An 18,150-nucleotide genomic window follows, 5' to 3' on the forward strand; every position below is an offset into this window, starting at 1 on the left:
ACACATAGTGTCTTTTTGTTTTGTTTTGTTTTTAAGGGATGCATAGTATTCTGGTTTTTATAACTCTAAGTTTTTTTTCCACAAATCTCCTATTGAAGGACATTTAAATTGCTTTCAGTTCTTTTGCCATTATAAACATCCAGGTCTCTGTTATTACGAACAATACTAATAAACATTTTTATAAACATAGTTGTGCCTTGTGCCTTGTTCAGTTTTTGCCTAAGAATTAATCCTCAGAAGTCAAATTGCTACGTGAATGGATATGCACCCTTTAGTCAGTTTAATCATAAGTCATTCAAGGAAACTGCATAAAATCTCCTTAAAAGAAAATGAAATTTACAGTTTGGTAGTCATTTTTGTTTGTTTTTCTCCAGCAGAAAGTAATTCCTATAAGAGTGGGAACTTTATCTGTCTTGATTATCGCCATCCCCAGCATTCAGAGTCTCAGGCATTCAATATATATTTGTTGCAGCAACAATAATAGGGAGCATTTATTATGTGTCCAGCACTGTTCTAAGGGTACTAATTTAGTTTTTCCTGGCAACAGCCCAATGAGGTAGATAATATGATTATGCCCATTTTGCAGATGAAGAAACTGAAGCTAGAGAGGTTAGGTACTTGTCTAGTTTCACACAGCTAATACATAGTGGACCCAGGAATCAGGCAGTTTTCCTTCAGTTTACAGTTACCCACTATGCTGTACTGGGTCTCTTATTAATGAATACACGAATGAATGGTCAAAATGGCCATCATATTTATTTGGCTCTTTGACCAGCAATAAATGCCAGCTATTTTTTTTTTTTTTTTTTTTTTTTTTTTATGAAAATTGGAAGGAATGGGCTGCCTACTTTGTAAGATCCATATTAGTTTTATGGTCCTCTGGACTAAGCTGTACTTAACTACTACTAATACTCCTCCCGGAATTGATACCCATATAGGTATAGGTTATAAATCATTCTTACCTGAAGATTTTATGAATATGTAAACAGAACATTTGCTTTGTATTACAAATAAAATAGTAAATCTGGGCCTGCAGCTTGAGTCTAGGAGGCAGAACTTTTATTACTTTATGAACATACTCTGTTCCCCAGCTGGGCTCCTTTGCTCCTGCCATTTCCCTGTACCTGTAATGCTCACTGTCGACCTCCCACAGTGGAAACTCCAACTGTCCTCCAAGGCTTGCTCGATAGCCACCCCTTCCACTGAATACTGCTTTACTCTTCTTTTTTCTTGCCCTCCTTTTGAAGATGTTTTCCTTCTTCAAAATTCTGAGTCTCTTTTTATAGTACTCATATAGAATACTACATTCTAAATATACCTTATGTTACTGTGTAAAGTTCTCATCTCCCTTAATAGACTATATTCTTTTTTAGTTTTATTCATTTTATAAAACTCCAGTATGTATTACAATCTTTTGTATAAAGTTCTGAAACTAAGGGTTTTTTTTTTTTTTTGACGAGTGAAGGAATTATCTCAGCAAAATATATTTAAAATTTTTAAATCTTAAGAATACTAATAAAATGTGATTATTATATGTTCTACATTATCCAGAATTATAAAAAAAAAAAGGGTGGACTTTTTTTTTTTTCATATGAGGATTTGTATTTTGTCTTTAGCTTGCAAGTCATCCAGAAACAAGAAGCATAATTAGCTTTCATTTTTATAAGACCTTTTGTTCTATTCATGGCTACAAATACTAACTTTGCTTCTACCCACAACTTTAATTCCCTTTTCTTTAAGTGGGTGGTTTAGGGACATCAAAGGTAATAAAATCAAAGAGATAAGTGGAATATTTTTTTCAAAGGCTAGTACTTAAGGGTGTGTTCCTGTTAGAGAATTTTAATACTTAATTTGTTTTCAAGTGTTTGTGTAATACCAAATCTCCTTGCCAACTGGAAGAGGGACTGTCCTTGAATCCTGTTCTGAATGAAATATTAAAATATAACCCCTTCTTCATATATATATATATATAAGTATATATATATTTAAAAAAAAGAACTTAAGGGAATGTGAAGTATTGTCATTTGATAGGATTATACTTTGTTGCTAGCAAAGGCAATAGCATAGCCTTCAGGCCAATTGTTTCTCTTCCTTCATAAGGAGTTCTTTCCTTTACCCACAGGATAAGGATAAAACTGAAGGTTTTTGTTTCTGAAAGCTCAAACAGCAAGCCAAAGAGAAAGTTCAAACAAATATTATCAGTCTTTTAAAAATGTCATTGCTTATGTAAATTAGCTGGTCTTTGCTGGTGAGCCTCAAGCATCCTTGAATTGGTTGGATGTTAAGTCAGGTTTTATTTATATTTGGTATATGGTATGTTTCTTCTATCTATAAAACACTGATCATGAAGAATCTCACTTCATTTAAGGTTAGTGCTTTTTTATTTGTTTTGGTTCTAGGTTTTTGTTTTGTTTCGTTTTGTTTTAGATTAGCTTCACTATCTTGTGATTTCCAGAGGCTGATGTATTACTGTGAAGCATTTCAATATGATTTTTCCTTATTTTTTCTTTTTACTGTTACACATCTTCCCATCGAATTCATTTGAGATTCTTGGAACCATGTTTATAGTTACTGATTAAAATAAAACTTTAATCTCTTTCTTTGGAAGTACAGTATTTTTATATTGTGAATTATACAGTTTTAATTTATGCCTTCAGACTAAAATTTGCAGGTTTGATACATAGTCTTAAATATATTCAGTCAAAATGTGAATATTTTCAAGTTTAGCCTAGTTGAGTCCTCTTATAACACATTGAGCTATAACACTGGTTCTTCAGGCCTCTCATTTGTGTTAATGTGATGTTCTTCATCGTAACCTTTGTCGATAAAATTCATCTGGGGGGCAGCTTAGAGTCTCCCTACTCTTTCTAATTATGTTGTAAAACTCCAGACTTTGGAAAGGATATCTTTTGGAAGGCATGCCTTCTAAGTACAAAATTATTATTTTGCATATGAGATGCAGGATTTTTAAATGGGCATTTACATCTCGTGTATCATGGTAGCTGTAGAGTTTTGGTTTGTTTTAAAATAATTCTGAGAACTTGGGCAATTCTGTGATGATCCTTGGGAGTTCTTGGTAGGAGGTATCTTTTCCTCTTGGATCTCTAGCTCTGTGATGCATGTATAAACATGCCTTTGTTCTCAAAGTCTTTTCCTATCTGATTACTGTGGTATCCAAGTGCTTTGTCTTTGCATCTCTTCGTTTTGTTTTGTTTTGTTTCCTTGTGCCTTAGCCGGTCATTTGTATGATGTTTACATTCAGCAAAGAGGTATTAAGAGCATTTTTGCTGAGAGAAAACAGTGATAGAGGAAGTAAGCAGAAATTCAGAGTGGGGTGGCTGTGAGGGATAAAGGGGGGAAGAAGTAGGAAAAGAAAACAGGAGTGGGTCCGAGGGAGGAAGAGCAAGCAAAGACAGAACACCGGCTCTACTCTGGGTTCGTGAAATCTTGGGGGCTGGCTGTGGGGGAGGGAGCTCAATAGACCAGCATTTTCCCCAGGCTTGGGCGCAAGCTTGTGAAACTACTAATCTATTAAAGAACCTCAACTGGGATTTGCTGAGGACAAATGCTGTAACGTGTTAGTCATCCATTATCTGCTTCTATTTTTGCAGGTTCTGAATGATGACTGACGCGGGTTTGGGTGATACCCCTCACAGTCCCTGTCATTCCGGAGTGATAAGGCATCCGCGCGTCTAGCCCCAGCGCCAGGGCACGCTAGCGGCGCTGGAGGGAGGAAAGCTTCCGCCTGCGGGCCGGACAAAAGTCCCGCCTGCCCACGGCTTTCTGCCCGCCGCTCGTGACCGAGACGCCTCGCTGCGGCCAGCTCGCTGCTCTCGCGGGCGGATGGTGTGTGGCCGCCGCAGGACGCCCGCCGCGCCCGGGCCATGAAGTAGCGGTTGCTGGCGGCGCCGCTGCCCCACCGCCGGCCCCAGCCCCGCGCTGCGCTGCCCGGTCCTCTCCCGGCGGGGCCGGAGCGGCGTGGACATGGCTGGCCGCGTCCCCAGCCTGCTAGTTCTCCTCCTTGTTTTTCCAAGCAGCTGTTTGGCTTTCCGAAGCCCACTTTCTGTCTTTAAGAGGTGGGTGTTCGTTGTTCGGGTGCTTTCTGTGCATGCTGTTGAGAAATGTAATCACTTTTATGAACCTGAGTGTTGGCAAAAAAGACGAGGTTGATGTTCTTTGCTGGAATGACTTGGAATTTTAGCACAGTAACTTCTTGTGAAGTCCCCCGTGCAGAAGAAGCCCACTGTATTGTAGCCAAGCAGTTCTGGCTTTCAAAACTCCAATTAGAAGTTGTGATTTCCAATACTAATCACTCCCTCTTGGGGAGGTATTTCAGGAACTACAATATAGTCGCTTAGACTTGAATACCTTCTTGTTTATAACAGCTTGAAGAATAAAATATAAAGATACATCAGTGTCGAGGAGAAGCAGATCATAGACTGTAATAGCTCACAAGGAAACACTGAGCTGTATACAAACGCCTTATAATTACCTTATTAAATATTTATGTACTTGTACATTTGTAATTCACATCGCAGTCTTTTATTTCTTCCTCCTAACAGCTCTGCCTCCTAGCAAGATTATGGTTGACTTTCTTGTTTCTAGCTAGTAATTCTGGACACCGAAAATAGTTACAAAAATTTTTACTGGGTTATGGTTAATATTTCTGCCATTTGAAAATTGGCATGCCTGTGATAATTTGTAATGTATTAATACTGTATCTTCATTAACTTGAAACAAATATATATTTTGACATACATATTTTTATATGACATAATTTTTAAATAAATTTTCAGTAAAAACATGTAAGTTTTTATTGAATGGAGTTTTAGATATAGCCTGGTTGATTGCATTGGTTATATTTTGTTTACAAATTAGGTATATATTGTTATTGGATTATAAAATGAAAATCTGAGTATGTTTAAGAAAATTATGTAGTCATCACATCTTTAGAGTTTTCATTGGGTTTAAATCAATCATCTTTAAGGTCACAGAATTCCTTTCTTTCGCTTTCTCGTGTTGAGTTTAGATCCCATTATGTTCAAAAATATTGAAATTGCCCTCTTTTTTAAGGTTTAAAGAAACTACCAGACCATTTTCCAATGAATGTCTTGGTACCACCAGACCGGTAATTCCTATTGATTCAACAGATTTTGCATTGGATATTCGCATGCCTGGGGTTATACCTAAACAGGTGAGAGGAATTCTTTCTTTCTTATTCACTTGTTCTGGATACAATCTGTAGTTAAAGTAAGGAAACTGCATTTACAGCTGTAGTAACTTCTTTAAACGTAGGCATTTGCTTTCAAGAATCCAGCTAAGGCTAGAATAATTGAGTATTATAAAGAGGGTTAAGTCTTTCAAGGTGAATCTTTCACTTAAATTTTGTTTTTAAAATTTTACTTATATTGTCATATGTGGTTTGAAATGGATTGTCGAAAATTTACATTTTGAGATTCTCTGTGGAGTAGTTAACCTCTGTAATGCAGCATGCAAGTATGCATTAAAATATGAAAAATTATTCTAATAAAGGAAAATGATATTGAGCAGCTGCATTGAGCTACTTTGTTTAAGTATCCTTTTATTGCAACCACAAGTAAAGAAATAAAAACGCTTTTACTGCTAAGAATTTGAAAAACAAAACATTCCACACTTTTAAAAGTTAAGAAAACTGTTCATACAGGTGGCTGATTGTGAGTTTTCTTTAGCCTGACTTGCTTGATATAAGAGATGTATTCTGAAATAATGGCAAAGCTCATATAAATCTGACTTATAGAGCATTTTGAGTAGAACTAGGTTGTTGCTAAGGCTTTCCCTCTTTTAGGTACACACAAGAAGCTCAAGCCCACTGCTGTCATGTGTGCAAGGTGTTTCATTAAGCATAAAAAGGCTACAATTAATTATGCTTTGCAGCCAGGCAGTGCAGGGATTTATGTGTGTCATTAAAAGATAGTCCTCTTCTTTTGAAGGGCTGCAGAGACAGGGAAAGACCTGGATGTTGTAGAGCTGCAGTGGCAGATGACTCATTGTTGCAGATAACATTCCATTTTTCTTTTCTTTTTTATTTTATTTTCAGTACTAGGAAAATAAAGGTATTTGTATTCTACTTATTGGGCAGAATTCCCTTTGCAATTGACATCCAAAAGCTCTAGAGAATACGCATGGGCCTTTTTTCGGGACTAAGAATTGGCATTCATTTATTTGAAGAACTGTGTATGATTGTCTATAAATAACCACCACTGTAAAAATGACTTTCACTCCCTCCTCATCCCCGAATGACCATGCAGATGACTTTTTCAGTTGTTACTGTGCTAGCTTTTAATTTCATAAGCTTTTTATTTAGTATTTAACCACAAGAAGTGTGATGAGATTGAGACTAGGAGAGAAGAACAACAGTTGCTCACTTATGAAGTGTGCCTCTTTTCTCACTTTTAAAAGTGGGTTTTCTCCCTATATTTGCTTGAACTGAATGTGTTTCTTTAAAAATATCCACTAATTGGGTTTTCAAGCACTCTTTTCCCACAAGAATATTATTTTATCAAATAGTCTTTTATTGTGGTTCATTATTATTGTTATTCTTTCTTCTCATTATTTAAGATTAATAACATTTAAATTACTTAATGGGCAATTGCGGTGGGGTCAGTAATCTCAGAAAGAGGTCTTAGAGGAATTGATTATAAAAGGACATAGAGGAGTTCCATTTTCATAAAGTAAAATGTGTTCATTCATTTTTATAATCTACAGTTATCAAAATAACTCCATGGGGAAAGAACATACATTGTTTAAATAATTGCTTTTTATTTTGCGCTGTCTGTATTCACCTTTGCCTCATGCAGTGCACATTTGCTGGTTGCCTTTCCAGACAAATAGCTGGTTGCCTCCTTGCTCCTTCTCTGAGACCATGTGATTCCCAAGAGCTTCCTACCCAGGCTCCAGAGATGGAACACATGGACCATGATTGATAATTGACTGTATCCCACCTCCCTTTCCACAATGATTGGTTCAAAAGAAAGTGTGTGATTTAGACTATTCAAATCTTAGGACTTTTGCTGATAATGTATTTTTCTGTTGCATGTAAGCAGTAGGCTTGTATGCTAGGGTCTGCTGAGTTCATGAGGGAGCCATGCCTAGAATAAAACTAACACCATAGAGGGCAATGCAGAGAGATTGAAAGAATGTAGATACTTGGTGACATCACTAATTACGCAGTGTTCAGTTACGTTAGCCTTTCTTGTTTCAATAAAGTTGAGTTGAGTTTTGTCTTACTTGCAACTGAAACTCCTGGGTAAGTGATTCAGTTGCTCTGCCTGACAGCTCAGAACTGCTTGTTGAGTATTTCTTCCATTTTTTCTCCATCACTCTATTGACCATGTGCCATGAGTATGTAACTTGGTTCAGCTGACATTCAGATCTTATACTTTGTAAACTCTTATGAGAAATGGTAGACCCTCCATTGAATATGCCCAGGAAGAGGTAGATACAGAACCTTCAGAACCTCTTTCCTTCTGAATTTGGTGTTCCACTGAGGAAGACCAAGAGCTCTGATGCCATAAGTACTTTTGAAGAAAGTATTATTTTCTTAAAATGAAGGTAAAACCAAAGTTTTACACAAGTCCTTAAGAAGACTAGAGGTGAAAAAGCAAGAAAGAATAATGAAAAAGTATTAGAGGGAAGAAACAAAAGGTAGAAGGGAAATAAGAAGAACTGACCAAAAAACAAAATGAAAAAAAGGTCCAAGAAAATAGAATCATCCAGAACAAAAATAAAAGGAAAAAAATTCAGGAATAACTAGACTATGAAGATAGAATGTTTAAAAATCCTGAAAGAAAAGAGGATGAAGGAAAATGTAAAAACAAGGAAAGACATTGAGTTAAATGGTAGAGGATTTTTTTTTTTTTGGATGGGAGACAATCAAGAAGAGCAACAAACTCTAAAAGAAAGAAGGAACAGAGAAACAAGAACTTGAGTTGGGAATTGAGAGACATCATGTTAATTAAAGAAATGTATTCATTCCACAAGATTTTTTTAAAATAAAGTACATCTTAAGTTTTGGCAATAATGAAAGCTACATCAGTATGTCTGATGTGTATCCTTTCTTTGGAAAACTTGAGATTGTTAGGTAGGCTTAGATAGAGAAACAAGCAGATGTAGAACAGAGGTGGAAATCACCTTAGACATAATACAGATAGTGCAACTAACTAATTTTACAGTTGGAATACAAGCCTAGATTAGTGTCTTATCAAGGATATCCAGTCATGTCAGGCCTCTGAGTTGCCAGTCTGCCATACCACAGGACTTTAAAGTGGCAATTAAACATTTCTCCTATTAAACTAGATCCAGTGAGTCCGGAAAAAGTGGTTTATTGTCTGTTGCAATATCAGTTTTATAATCAAATTGAGCTCATTCTGTCTCTTCTCTGACTTAAAAAATTTGAAAATAGTTTCCATCTTTTTGTAGAAATGGATAATCAGTGTTTAATCTCTGTTAATTGGTGTTTTTCCAGCCTTTGGGAAGATTAGAGAGAAGAGTAGACAGCTTTTAAATAGCCTATCATAGAGATAAAGTCAGGATCTGGTGTTCCGTGGCACTGGCTTCAAATCCAGCAGAGACGTGAAGTGGTGATATCTTGAGACTTCTCTTTTAGCACTGTTTCTTACTTTATTCCCTTTCTCACCCAGGACCCTCTGGACTTTTGCTGTCACCAACTCTCATATCAAAAAACAAAAGAATTTGATAAACTGCCAGTTCATGGTCATAATACGGTGATATCAATTTGACATGTTAACTATCCCTTGGGTGTTTGATTTTAAAATAAATAAAGGTAGAATTGCAATGATTTTCCATAAAGTTTATTGCCTAAATCTAACTCAAATCCAGTGGTTAGAACAGAGGTATTGGGGCCGGGCTGACAGCATCTGGCCTCAGCTCTTGCAGTCTCAACTCAGATTTGTTTCTTAACCAGCTAGTTCTGTTCCTTCTTCTGTAGAAAGGATAACAATAGTTTATTATCCTACACTACCAAGGTTGTTCTGAAGATTGAGTGACATGATGTTCAGTTGCCTTGCACATGGTAAGATCTCAGAAAATGTATACTAATATTATTATTATGTGTGTTCAGGGAAATGTGAATACACCTTGACATTAGAAAGAAATTGCTAACCCTTAGGCTTTCAGCAATGGCTTCATGGAGAAGCTAACACATTGCAGTAATTGTGAAGGAGACGAAAGTGAACCAAACGAAGAAAATAGAAAATACAAACCTAGGCAAGAGAAACCTTGGATAAAGGATAAAGTACGCAAAGAAGTAAATCTTTCAGTATCTTTAAGTATTGGTTGTTTTCATTAAAAATGGCCCTATCATAAGAAAATGAAAGGAACACTGAGAATGTATATGCTTTTCTCAGAAATTATTATACATCTTTATATTGCTTGGAGAAGTTATTAAAAGAAGTCTCATCGGTTTGAAATCTTTTGTTTTATATATATATGTGTGTGTATATATATATATGAAAGAAGATATTTAATTTTGTAAAATCATGTTTTTTTTTGCAAATTTGTTTGCGCTTGTAAGTTCTTAAGCTATATAAGACAATCAGAGGTAATATACAACTTAAATATAGAATTGTTCTTATTAAATTCAGAATGCCAATTAAATTAGACTTTGTATGTTACTTAGTTGTTCAGAAGCTTGGCTTTTGTCTAGTTTTGAGGCTACGATAACGTTAGGTTATTTTTAAATTCCATCATTGTGTTAAAAAGATGTGCGTATCCTCAGTCAGTGCTGAAAACTCAGAGTACAATTAGCAACGGGGCCTACTTGAGGGTGGAGGGTGGAAAGAGGGAGAGGATTAAAAAACTAACTACAGCCTACTATGCTTTTACCTGGGTGATGGAATAATCTGTACACCAAACCCCCATGACACACAATTTACCTGTATAGCAAACCTGCACATGTACTTCTGAACCTAAAATAAAAGTTACAAAAAAGAAAAAATTAGGACGGAATCCAGAAAAAAAAATGAGACTTTACTGGAATAGTTTTTAGTACTTTAGGGGTTGTGATTTCCTTATCTTCTCTCTGGTTATTAGTACATAATATTTGTATTCTTTTGAAATTAAAATTTCAAGCTTTCTCTTGGACATGAGAATAAAAAGAAGGGAGACACCCCACACCACCATTTTTCTGTTTCCTCTCATAGGCTAGCTTGACTTTCAGTTTAAACCTCACTGCAGAAGGGGAGAAAACCAATAGCTTTCGGGCACCAGCTGGTAGGATATCTCTTATACCTCTTTTGTAGTAAATGGATCCAAGCTCTTCACGAAGCAGCTGTGCGGTTGTTGGGAAGCACCTAAACAAGATCACCATCCAACTCCAGGAGCCCCACGGATTTCCTTATCACCTCTGTGTGGTCAGCAGCCATGGTCCAGCCTACCTTCCCTAGTGCTGTGATCTGTCCACCACTATAGGTCCCACCCTCATCCAATTAAATCTGTACAGTAGAAGAGACATAGCAAATGAGGGTTACTTTTTGAGCCAAATACATTTGATTGGGAAGAGCTACCTGGAAAGTCTTAAGAATTATGAGATCACATTGGGGCTTGATGGGAAAGGGTGCAGTGACCCGTAAGTGACATCTACCATGAATGTGAAAGATAAAAGTCACTCCGGTGGCCAGTCTCTAGAAAGAACAACCCTGGGTGAAGATTGATTGCATTAAGTCTTTGTCTTAAAATGAATATGAGTCGTGGCTTTTAGTGTTTCTTTTTCTATTTATTTTCTCCTTTCACGGAAAATAAAACTAGCATGGTGGTCTTCCTATCGAAGGAAGCATATTGAGAAACATCCTAGTTCTAGACTAGCATTTACTTTTTATTTAGAAAGACTTATGCAATGTGTGTAAAATTACAAGATTTATGAATAGAGCAACAAAATAAAATGAAATGCTGTATCTCCTCCCTCCCCAAATTGAGAAACTAATATTATCTCCATTTTGCCAAAGGGAAAGCTAATAGCAAAGAAAGTAGCATGATTATTAGAAAGGATGACCACAAAGCCCTTTTTTTGTTTATTTAACTGCCACACATTCATTCTTTTTTCCCTTTCTATTTTGGAAGCTCAGGACTGATGTCATTTAAAACAATACACATCAAAATCTTAGATTAGATATATTTGTATATTTACTTTGCTTTATTGGCATGCGTCAATTATATGAATTAAGTAGATTACAAAAATGCTAAATGGCTTTCGTAAATGACAAATTAAAGTCACATGTCATTCACTGTCAATTGTTTAAGTTTAAATTATGATGCCTCCTCTTTGTTTTTACTGAAACTTATTTAATGTCCACCTAGGGAAGATACGATTGAACTATTAACAATGATTTTTTCTGTGAGGATAATAGAAACATGCCACATATGTGGGTTCAGAACTGCAAGTATGATTATACCTTGACCATTTTTTTTCCTTTCTTTATAAAAAATGAGAAACAGAAAAGAGTATTTGTTTTCAATCAATTTTGAGTATGTTTGAATTAACACGATGCTTGAGAATATTTTAAAATTAGCTACAGTGTAAAAGACTCCTCATGATCACCTATTTTCTCAATAAGGTTCAGAGTCCTTTTGTTTTTTAATTTTATTTTTCTAGTAAATATTTTAAAGGAGAAGATATACTGAGTTTTCATTATGTAACACTACTAAATTGGGCACTTTACATACATTGTCTCATTAATTCCCATAAAAAGTCTGTGTTCAAGGCATTATTATCCCCACTTTTTATATTAAAAATCGAAACCAGAAGAGATTAATAACCTGTTCATAGCAAATAACCAGTAAATAGGAGAACAAGGATTTAAATATAGATTTACTTGAATCTGAAACCCATGGCTCATTTTATAATTCTGTGCTGCCAATCTGTTAATGATCTGTCTCCCACAGAATTTTACTATATGTGTTTTTATTTATGCAGGTATGTGTATATATATACACACACACATATATTTTATTCTACATATATTGTAAAATATAAGCTCTCTTTTATTAAACAAAATATACATTACTGGTTTCATCCTAAATTGTTATTATTATTATTTGAGGTAGGATCTCACTGTGTCACCCAGGCTGAATGCAATGATACAATCAAAGCTCACTGCTACCTCAACCTCCTGGGCTCAAAGGATCCTCCCATCTTAGCCTCCTGAGTAGCTGGACCTGCAGGCACACACCACCATACCCAGCTTAATTTTTTAATTTCTTTTAGAGATAGGGTTTTGCTGTGTTTCCCAGGCTGGTCTCAAACTCCTGAGCTCAAGTGATCCTCCTGCCTCGGTCTCCCAAAGTGCTGGGATTACAGGTATGGGCCACTGTGCACAGCCCATCCTCAATCCTGGAATAACTTTTTCTTATATCTTCTAATGCCTATGCAGAAAGACATGCTACTAATCTGAATACTGGTCTGAATGCCTAAGATATTCTTGGTCACTTGGCTGTTAAAAGTTACTGCAAAGACTCACTTTGCAATCAAGAATTTTTTTTTTTTTTGGTTATTCTTATCTAAATCTAAACTAGAGGTTAGCAGATTCTTTCTTAAAGAAGTATCATATAGTAAGTATTTTCAACTTGTGAGCCATATAGGTTCTGTTTTGACTGTTGTAGTTAGAAAGCAGCTATAGATACTATGTAAATGAATGGCTTGGCTTTGTTTCAATGGAAAACTGTGTTTACTAGAATAGGCAGCCAGCCCGCAGGCTGTAGTTTCCCAATCCCTGATAGAAACAAGTGCATATGCCATTTAGGCTAATAAATGAATTTAACCTTTGGCATCTCATGAACGGTGTCTTCTGACTTAGAGAACATAAAGAATAAAAATAGCAATGCAAAGTTAACAGTGCTTTGATCTTTGTTCCTTAGTTACCTATTCAGTTTTCATGAGTAAATGATTATAAACAAGAATTCTCTTATTTGGAATATTGTATTTCAGAGCTCTCCACCTTACTAGATGGCAATTCCTGTGTTATAATTTCTCTTGGCCAAATACACTAGAGTCTTTATTTATGGTTCTTTTCTCCCTCGTAGCCTGTAAACAATATGCTAGTAAATCCTGTTCATCTTATCTTCCAAATATATCCAAATTCCAGCCTTTTCTCACGACAACCATCTTTTCAACTCTAGCCCAAGCACCATCCTCTCTTACCTGGATTACTACAATATCCCTCCTAACTGACCCACCTTGTACCCGTGCACCCCTGCAATCTGTGGTCCACTCAGCAGCCACAAAGATTCTATTAAAACAGAAGTCAGAGCACATTACTCTTCTACTAATACCCTTGAAGAGTTTCCTGCACCACTCACATGTAAAGCCCAAGACTATATACCTCCTTCCAAAGCCCTGCATCTTTCCTGGCCTCCTTTCCCACTTTTGTGTCTCTCATCCCTCATTTCTGTGTTATAAATAGTGCCAAAGATAAACAAAGCTGGACATTCCTAAAGTGGTAGGGACAGATTTTAATCAACGATGGATTTGTACAGAAATAACTGGGCATTTTAAAGGGAGAATTAGGGAGTAGGAAAAAGTAGTAAGTGGGGGCTCAGTAGAGTTGGGGAAGTGAAACATTACAAAGGGTTAGTTGGCGTACACCCGATTGGGGCAGCTGTGTTTGCTAGCTGGAAATTATTGAAACTATGATTCCATCCCACCACAGAGACTGGAAGACAGAGGCTCTATTCTCAGGTATTGGCTGGAGCAAACAGTAGATTTTTTTGGCAGCCTTGAGTTTTATCAAGCAAGCACTTTAAGCGGAGCTAGAGTCATCTTAGGGATATGACATTGAGCTGTTAGAAACTGTTAGTGTTTGTTCAAGTCTTTATAAGCCAAGGTGAAGGCCTAGTCAAGAAGAGGGCTTGGAGGAGCCTGGCTGGGGTTTAGTCAAGGAGATAATATTTGTCAGTCATTATAGATACAAAACAAATCAAAACTCTGTCCAACCACTTGCTGGCTGCAAGACCTTAGGCAAGATACTAAACCATAATGTGCTTTAGTTTTCTCATCTGTAAAATTGGGATAATAATAGTTCCTATCTGATAGGATTGCAGTTAAGTAAATTAATATGTGTAAAGCCCAGTAAATGCTCAGTAAATTTAGTTATTAATATTTCTGTCCTGAACTACATTACAATGGATTAGTTAAGAAATGTTATCAAGTAGCTAATGCAAGGCCCTATATGATAAATACATTAGAATACTTGAAATAAAGAATTACCGAGGATCAACTTGCTAATAAAGAGAGTAATTGCAACAATATTTTAGTCAGGACTGCAAGCATAATTTTCTAGAGCTCATTATGGAAACGGGTTAGAATCTACATTTCTCTCTTGCTTTATTCAGAAAATATTTGTGGAGGCAGTAGGATTTGAAGAATGTAGTTCAAGAGGTAGGGAGAAAGACTTGGAAACAAAAGTTTAGAATTCCTGTAAAGCTACCATTCTAGAAATAGGACTATAAACAGATGTTTTCCGAACCTTTACCTTTATAATTTTTCTTTAAAAGAAACGAGTAATTATTAAAGGCACAATTTGCTAAGAAAGAGAAAAATTTATACACTATAGTCATAAGATACCATCACTGTCAAACATTTAAAATAAAAATTCAAAGTGGGCTACATGCAGTGGCTCACACCTGTAATCAACACTGTGGGAGACTGAGGCAGGAGGATTGCTTGAGGCCAGGAGTTTGAGATCAGCCTTGGCAACATGGAGAGACCCCCATCTCTACAAAAAATGTAAAACAATTAGCTGGGTGTGGTGGTGTGTGTCTGTAGTCCTAGCTACTCAGGAGGCTGTGACAGGAGGCTCACTTGAGCCCAGGGAGTTGAAGCTGCAGTGAACTATGATTGTGTCATTGCATTCCAGCCTATATGACAGAGTGAGACCCTTTCTCAAAAAAAAAAGAAAAAAATTCAGTGAAGTTGGTTAAAATCTCTATATATAGTTATAAAGGAATAATCCCTCTATAATTATTAATACATAAATATCCCTCTGTAGGATATTTGGTGTATCAAATAGATCTCAAAAGGCAAATACATAGTATTTGAATATTTCAGTCAATAGAATAATTTTATATATACAGTCATGTTCTTCATAATGATGTTTCAATCAAATGGACTGAAGATTATAATGAAGCTGAAAAAGTCCTGTCACCTAGTAATGTAGCTTTCATGACTTCATCATGCACATTTTTGTGGTGATGCTGGTGTTAACAAACCTGCTGTACTGCCAGTTATATAAAAGTATAGCACATACAATTCTGTTTAGTACATAATACTTGATAATGATGATGAACAACTATGTTACTGGCTTATGTATTTACTATACTATACTTTTTATCATTATTTCAGAGTGTACTACTTCTACTTCTTAAAAAAAAAAAAAGGTTTATTGTAAAAGAGCCTCCAGCAGGTCCTTCGGGAGATATTTCAGAAGAAGGCATTGTTGTAGGAGATGACAGCTCCATGCACGTTATTGCCCCTGAACACCTTCCAGGAGGACAGGATGTGGAGGTGGAAGATAGTGATATTAAATAATCTTGACCTGTGCAGACCTGAGCTAAAGTGTGTGTTTGTGTCTTAGTTTTTAACAAAAATGTTTAAAGTAAAAAAAAAAATAGAAAAATGCTTATAGAATAAAGACATAAAGAAAATATTTTAATACAATTATGCAATGTTTGTTTTTTAAGCTAAATTTTATATGAGTCAAAAAGCTTAAAAATTAGTAAGTTTATAAAGTAAAAAGTTACAGTAAGCTAAGGTTAATTTATTATTGAACAAAGAAAATTCTTTTTTTTTTTTTTTTTTTTGAGATGGAGTCTCGCTCTGTCGCCCAGGCTGGAGTGCAGTGGAGTGATCTTGGCTCGCTGCAAGCTCCGCCTACCAGGTTGAAGCCATTCTCCTGCCTCAGCCTCCCCAGTAGCTGGGATTACAGGTGCCCCGCCTGCCACCACGCCCTGCTAATTTTTTGTATTTTTTAGTAGAGACGGGGTTTCACCGTATTAGCCAGGATGATCTCAATCTCCTGACCTTGTGATCCGCCCACTTTGGCCTCCCAGAATGTTGGGATTACAGGCGTGAGCCACCATGCCCTGCCAGAAAATTCTTAAATAAATTTGTTGTAGCCTAATGTACAGTGTTTCTAAAGTCTACAGTAGTGTATAGTAATGTCCTAGGCCTTCACATTCTTTCACCGACTCACCCAGAGAAACTTCCAGTCCTTCAAGTTCCATTCATAGTAAGTACCTGAAATGGTTTGGATTTGTATCCCTGCCTAAGTCTCATGTCAAATTGTAATCCCCAGTGTTGAAGGAAGGCCTGGTAGGAGGTGATTTGATCATGGGGTCTTGGGGGCAGATTTCTCGCTTGCTGTTCTAGTGATAGTAAGTGAGTTCTCATGAAATTTAGTTGTTTAAAAGTGTGTAGCACCTCTCCCTTTGCTCTGTTCTCCTTCTCTGGTCATGTAAGATGTGCCTGCTCCCCTTTTGCCATCTGCCATGATTGTAAATTTCCTGAGGTCTCCCCAGCCATGCTTCCTGTGCAGCCTGCAGAACCGTAAGCCAATTAAACCTCTTTTCTTTATAAATTACCTAGTCTCAGATAGTTCTTTATAGCAGTGTGAGAGCAGTGTAATACAGTATCCTATATAAGTTTACCATTTTTATCTTATGTACCATATTTTTACTGTACCTTTTCTATGTTTAGATATGTCTATATATACAAATTTCATTGTGTTACAGTTGCTTCCAATATTTAGTGTAGTATCATGCTATACAGGCTTGTAGCCTAGAAGTAATAGGCCATACCATATAATCTAGGTGTGTAGTAGATTATATCATCCAGGTTTGTGTGAGTACAGTCTATGATGTTTGCACAATGACAAAATTGCCTGACACATTTCTCAGAACACATCCCCATTGTTAAGTGGCCTGTGACTGACTGGGTGCTGTGGCTCATATCTATAGTCCCAGCACTTTTGGAAGCTGAGGAAGATGGATCATTTGAGCCCATGAGTTTAAGACTAGCCTGGGCAACATAACAAAATTTCATCTCTACAAAAAATACAAAAATTAGCTGGGCATGGTGGTGTATGCCTGCATTCCCAGCTACTTGGGAGGCTCAGGTGGGAGGATCCCTTAAGCGTGGGAGGTGGAGGTTGCAGTGAGCAAAGATTGTGCCGCTGCACTCCAGCCTGGGCAACTGAGTGAGAATCTGTCTCAAGGCAAAAAAAAAAAAAAAAAAAACGGTGACATATGACTGCATTTAACACATAGTAAATATAATCTAACATATGCATGTAGATAAAATTTATATTTGGGGAAGAGAATATAAATTGTTTCCCAATATGTAGAGAATATTTATAAAAATTACATAGCAGAATATTAACAGATTTTAATTGACTATAATAATTAGAATTTTTATACTCAATGTCCACTCATAATTCAGTAAAACTAGAAATAGATCAAGAAATGATGTCATGGAGGACTTAGCTACTTAGAAATTAAGGACCATTTTTCTGCACAATCCCTGAAACAAGGAGAAGATCAAATCTGAAATTTTAAATTGTCTGGAGAGTAATTACTCTTTAGTGTATCCAGGAAGGAAAATACTGGATAATAAAACCCATGAGACCCAGCTAATGAAGTACTCAGAGAAAAAATAATAGCCTTAAATTCCTTTAAATGAAAAATAGAATAAAGTAAAATACAAACATAGTCAACTTAAGAAATGAAGATAAAAAAATCAATTAAAAAATGAATAATGATAACTAAAAATAATAAATAGGTTTAAAAATGGAAAACATCAACAAAATAAATTATTTCTTTGAAATGTCCTTTAAAATAAACTCATGGCAAGCCCAAGCATTTCTTAAATGCCAAAAATTATGCATTATTAGGAATTAGGATAAAAGGAATTTTTAGACACTGTTATGTGCAACTGTGTGTCAGTATATTTTATAATCTTGAGGAAATGGATGATTTTCTAGAAAAATAACTGATATTTACATAAAAAGATATTTAAAAACTTAACAGACCACTAACTGTAGAAGAGACTGGAAAATTGAAAAATAATTTTTATACATACACACACACACACACACACACACACAC

The 18,150-nt window shown here is 36.1% G+C and overlaps 1 protein-coding gene across 18 annotated transcripts in view; it reads left to right on the top strand.

The window, feature by feature from the left end:
* The window catches only part of PAM (peptidylglycine alpha-amidating monooxygenase), a 278,511-nt gene that overhangs the window by 107,749 nt on the left and 152,612 nt on the right, over positions 1-18,150 (top strand). For all 18 annotated transcript variants that reach the window (XM_005557444.4, XM_005557445.4, XM_065546598.1 and 15 more), the window contains exons 2-3: positions 3,612-4,076; positions 5,074-5,194. In XM_005557444.4, coding sequence (XP_005557501.3) covers positions 3,985-4,076; positions 5,074-5,194 — 213 coding nt within the window. In that variant the 5' untranslated portion in view covers positions 3,612-3,984. The remainder of the gene's footprint in view (positions 1-3,611; positions 4,077-5,073; positions 5,195-18,150) is intronic.

The sequence above is a fragment of the Macaca fascicularis genome, chromosome 6 (assembly GCF_037993035.2).
Source record: "Macaca fascicularis isolate 582-1 chromosome 6, T2T-MFA8v1.1".
In the NCBI taxonomy this organism is placed as follows: Eukaryota; Metazoa; Chordata; class Mammalia; order Primates; family Cercopithecidae; genus Macaca; species Macaca fascicularis.